Genomic DNA, 5,616 nt, shown 5'->3' on the forward strand with positions numbered 1-5,616 from the left:
TTTTTATAATTTTTCCAAAAATTTCTATAACATCCACGTATCCATGGAATTAACGCATCAATATTTTTAGGGAAAATTATTTATTTGGTTCTTAAGTTTTGGGTCTACTTTTTATTTGGTCTCTAGTTTTCAAAATATTATACATTTAGTCCTTCTTAAGTTTTGAGTTTGGTTTTAATTTAGTCCTTAGGTTTCAAAATACTATAATATTACCATTAAAATTTAAATTTTGCTTCAATTGGTCCTTATGTCTCGAGATTTACCCGTTTAACCTCAATTTTTTTTTACTAAATACTAACTTTTCGTATTTTTTAATTAATTTATATTAATAAATTAAAAATCGTTAAAAGAATTATAATTAATTAAGACTCACTATCTTTATCACTTTTAAGATTAAATTTAAAATTTCACTTCTAATTATTTTTAATTAATTAATAGAAATTATCGTAAATGATGGAAAGTAAGTATTTAATGAAAAATTGAGATTGAAAATGTAAAATCTTAAAATCTATGGACTAAATTGAAACAAAATTGAAATCTCAAAGGTAAAATTGTAACATTTTGAATCTCATAGACTAAATTGAAATAAAACTTAAAATTTAAAGACTAAATGTATAAACATTATAAAACCTAAAGATGAAATAGAAATTAAAACCAAAGGTTAGGGAAAAAAAATGTACTGTTCCATATATATATATTTTAATTAACATGAAGATTATAAACCAGGCGTTAAATATGTATTATTATTGAAATGAAAAGAATCAACGGTGGGATGTGTAGTTTTGAATCGAAAGTGTAACCCCCACCCCACGATCATCCTCTCGAAGGAATGAAATGTAATAATGTATTCCTTTACCTGCGTCTCCCCAATCTTACCATGCCTTTTTCTATTCAACACCCATAACGTTAACTTAACAACGCCTTATCTCTTTCTCTCCCTCCTGCAAATCATAATCTCTCTCTTCCTCTTTCCACGAGAAAAATCATCTCACAAATTTTTCTTTTTTCATTTTTTAAATATATATATATATATATATATATATATATATATATATTTTTATGTGCGAGGATGATGGTAAGATCATAGAAATAGAAGATGCAAGTATTATTCCCTATAAATTCCAATCACCTTACAACTCCACCTTCCACAAACATTTCTTCATTATATTTTCTTTCCCTTTCCCTTTCCCATGGACCCGTCTTTGGTTAAAGCAAAAGACACCACTTCTTACTGGGTTTTAACCCTTCCTTATTTCCTTGCTTTCGAGAACTATGGTGTCTTCCATTGCTTTCTCCTCTTTCTTCTCGCTTTCCTCTCTCTTTCTCTTCTCACGTGGGCTTTCTCCTCCGCCGGTACTGCCTGGAGAAATGGAAGGAACCGTCAGGGTCGAGTCCCGATTCCAGGTCTTCGCGGCCTTCCATTTCTCGGCAGTTTGCTCACTCTCACCTATGACTTACCCCATCGAACACTGGCTGCTATAGCAGCCAGCCGTCACGACTCTCATCTCATGGCCTTCTCTCTGGGCTCCTCCCCCGTTGTGGTTGCTTCTCACCCTATCACGGCTAAGGAAATCCTAACCTCGCCGCACTTCGCGGACCGCCCGCTCAAGCAGTCCGCGAAGAGTTTGATGTTCGGTCGAGCCATAGGGTTCGCACCAAACGGAACCTACTGGCGTCTCCTAAGGAGAATTGCTTCTTCCCACCTCTTCTCTCCCAAGCGTATTGCCGCCCACGAAGGCGCTCGTCAGCTCGAATGCGCCGCTATGATCCACAGTATTCACCATGAACAAATCGTCCATGGAGGTGTTTGTTTGAGGAACCATCTTCAAGCTGCTTCGTTGAACAACGTGATGTGGAGTGTGTTTGGGAAGCGGTTCGAGGAAGGGGATTTGGAATTGGAAATGGTTCGAGACTTGGTCCGTGAAGGGTTCGAGCTGTTGGGTGCGTTTAATTGGTCGGATTATCTCCCGTGGCTCACTTGGTTTTATGACCCGTTTCGTATTAACCAACGTTGTGCTAAACTTGTTCCTAAGGTTAATAAATTCGTACAAGGCGTAATTGATGAACACCGCCGTTGTAAAACCCTGTCGGATGATTCTGATTTTGTTGATGTTTTGCTCTCTCTTGATGGCGACGAAAAACTCGACGATGATGACATGGTCGCTGTTTTATGGGTAAGTTCATCACGTGAAAACTAAAGATGTCTTATCTATGTCTAGTACAAAAAGTTGACATGTTCCAATTCTTTTAATTGATTTTAAATTTTCTTCTTTAAAAAAAAAATGGAAGTATGAGATCAAGTATACCCAACTTAAAATAAAATACTCTCTCGATGGCAATGAAAGATTTAACGAGAATGACATGGTTGCTATTTGATGGGTAAGTTTGTCATATCACAACTCACCATTATACATTTAAGTAGTAAGATAAAAAAGTAAAAAATTAAATAAAGCATTTTTTTTTTAATAAAAAAAATAGTGTTCCGTGTTGTATTTTCATTGAACTGTTCTGCCTAATAGATAGGGATAGCTCGACTGTACTATTTTTATTAAAGAAAAAAAATAAGATTGAGTGTAACTTAGCTCAAATTAAAAATTTGTTTTCGGTGTGAAAGGAAATGATCTTTAGGGGTACGGATACGACGGCGCTGCTAACAGAGTGGGTGATGGCGGAGTTAGTTTTGCACGGTGAAATACAGGAGGAAGTAGCGAAGGAAATAGATAGAGCAGTGGGCGGTGACGGAAGGAACCTCACAGATGCTGACGTGGCGAAATTGCCTTACTTACAGGCGGTGGTGAAGGAGACTCTACGGCTACACCCACCGGGCCCACTTCTCTCGTGGGCCCGTCTTTCTTCGTCGGACGTCCAGCTTAGCAACGGCATGCTTATCCCGGAGAACACAACCGCCATGGTCAATATGTGGGCCATAACACACGATCCCCACGTATGGGAAGAACCACACGTGTTCAACCCGGGCAGGTTCCTGAAAGCTGACCTCGACATCAGGGGCGGCGATCTCCGCCTAGCGCCGTTTGGGGCTGGGCGGAGGGTCTGTCCGGGAAAGAACCTCGGTCTTGTGACGGTCACACTATGGGTGGCCAAGTTGGTCCATCACTTTAAATGGGCCCCCGACCCGGCCCACCCGGTCGACCTTACCGAACTCCTCAAGCTATCGTGTGAGATGAAGAATCCTCTACGTGCAGTCGCAGCGCAAAGACGTGGTCTTTAGTTTAGTTTTTTGGTTATGTGTTTTGTTTGCCTTATTGGGTTTTCGATTTGAAGTGAGTTGATTTTTCTTATTAATATAGTGATGTTATTTATGTTTAAATAGTTTTTTTTTTTTTTTTTTTTTTTTCTCCTTAGCTTTTTAACTTTGCGTTTAGTAGAAGGGTATGTTTGTGAAATTAAGGAAAAAAGACTTCTAGTTTTGAACCTGTCTTTTCCTTGTTAAGGAGTCTTTTTGTATTTATTTTCAGTTATGGAACAACAAGCCTATGGTGTTCTATTTTGTTTTACTTCCCATGTTTTTTTCTTTCGCTTTAGAATTATTTTTTAGTATAGCAACAGTTGGGATTTTCAAAAATCTTTTAATCGTAGTATATCTATATATCAATTGAGTTATGTTCGTTTTTCTTTCAATTCAATATATTTTTTAAGTACAGTTGAAGATAAGGAGATTCATTCTACATGTCTCGTAGTTACTAAGACACTTGTGTGTCAGTTGAGTTATTGAGTTATGCGTGCTTTGACTTTCGATTCAATAGTTTGATATTTATATTTTAGATTCTATTGTAAGAATTATTTATGTGCTTAATGCATGTTATGTCAATCATTCTTTGCATTGATTTTATGTTACAATTGAATGTTGAGAAACAAAATAATTATTGGATTTATGTTAAATATTTTTTCATATTTCATGCGGGTGATAGAAATAATTGAAGTGTGTAAAGTTCAACAATTATAATTATTGTAAATTGCTATTTAAAGATCGTAATTGTAGTAAGTTGTTATTTGAAGATCGATATCTTGTTTTTCAAATAATTTTTTTCTTCGTTCATAACAATGGTTGGGTCTATATTGAAGAATTTGTCAACAACTAAAGAACAAAAAGAATACAATCTAAATATTATTAAATGAAATTATGATTTTCTATTTTACGAGAGTACGTACTACCGCATATACTATAACTTATATTAGACATAAATAAACACAACTTTATGGAGGAAGATTTTGCAGTGATAGAAAATTTGACTTGATAAAATAGCTTATATTTTCTTTTATAAGACAATGGTTTAATAATTTCATTTAACTTTACTCCAAACTCAAGGATAGATATTTCCATTTCATTTTTTGTTGCAAGCATTTTTTGTGCATAATGATTGTGAAGTTGATAACTTTTTGCATTTATTTTAGGATACAATTCCATGGTGAGAAACAAATAGCTATTGGATAATGTTGAATATTTTTCTTTATTTTATGTCTGTGATAGAAATAATCATGAAGATTAAGTTGTGATAATTATATCAAGTTAAACGTTCATAATCATTAAGTTGTCATATAAAATATAGTAACTATCTTTTTATATAAGATTGTTATTCATTCAAAATAACTATTGGATCCATATTGCATAATTTGCTACAATTAAATAACAAAATAATATAACTTAACTATCACTACATGAAAAAGTAGAATTCTTATATAAAGGAAGTACGGGTACAACTGCCATTTACTATTATCCATATTAACGTTAAATAGACACAAATTTATAGAAAGATTTTGCAATAATAGAAAATTTATATTTTCTTTTCCAAGCCCCTAATATAACCATTAATTCATTTAACTTCCCTTCCAAACTCAATAGTTTCTATTTCATATTTTGTTGCAAGAACTATTTGTGTGCTGCATTTAGTTTAATTTGTGAAAAAAATATGAAATCAATTTTAACTTTTACAAAACTAAATCTCTTGTAACAAATCATCCAAAAAGTATAAAAGGAGATTTCAAATTCTGAGTTAGTGACTAAAAAAAAAAAAATGTTTTGTGAGATCTTTGTACTCATCTTTCAATTTTCTTCAAAAATACAAGTTCCTTCATGTGGACGTAGATCTCCTTGATCGAATCACGTAACTCGAGTCTTCTTCTTTCTTTCTTTTTTCTCTTCTTCATCTACTTCATATATGTTCTTGCATGTGGTTTCATCATCAAATCAAGTTGCCATTGAAGAAGTGTTCTTAGAGCATTTGCTTACATATCAAACAAGAGTGAATAAAGTGTTTTGTTTACTTATCTCCTTTGAGTAGGAGGAATTTTTTTATCAAAGACATGGCACTTGGAAAACCTTTCATTCCAACAACCGTCTTCCACTTCCAGAATTTGAATTCTTCTTGCGTCTCATTGGATTTATGCTAAAAGCCCAGCAAAAGTATCAGAGTTATATACAGAATCAAAGAATTCAAATATTGAAGAACCAAGAATCGAGAACTCACCATAGATGATTGTTGCAAGGTACGAAGTAGAGAAATTTGATGCTAAAGGTGATTTTGCCTTGTGGAAAGCCAAAATCAAGGCAATCTTAGGCCAGTATAAGACTCATAAAGCCATTCAAGATCCTACCAA

General features: G+C 34.2%; 1 protein-coding gene across 1 annotated transcript; it reads left to right on the forward strand.

The window, feature by feature from the left end:
* Positions 1-1,050: 1,050 nt before the first annotated feature.
* LOC120087999 (cytochrome P450 78A7) lies at positions 1,051-3,468 on the forward strand. The gene is made up of 2 exons (XM_039045024.1): positions 1,051-2,174; positions 2,615-3,468. The coding sequence occupies exons 1-2, from the start codon at positions 1,191-1,193 to the stop codon at positions 3,227-3,229; spliced, it is 1,599 nt and encodes a 532-aa protein (XP_038900952.1). The 5' UTR covers positions 1,051-1,190; the 3' UTR covers positions 3,230-3,468.
* The last annotated feature ends 2,148 nt before the right edge of the window (positions 3,469-5,616 follow it).

The sequence above is a fragment of the Benincasa hispida genome, chromosome 10, assembly GCF_009727055.1.
Source record: "Benincasa hispida cultivar B227 chromosome 10, ASM972705v1, whole genome shotgun sequence".
NCBI classification, from domain to species: domain Eukaryota; kingdom Viridiplantae; phylum Streptophyta; class Magnoliopsida; order Cucurbitales; family Cucurbitaceae; genus Benincasa; species Benincasa hispida.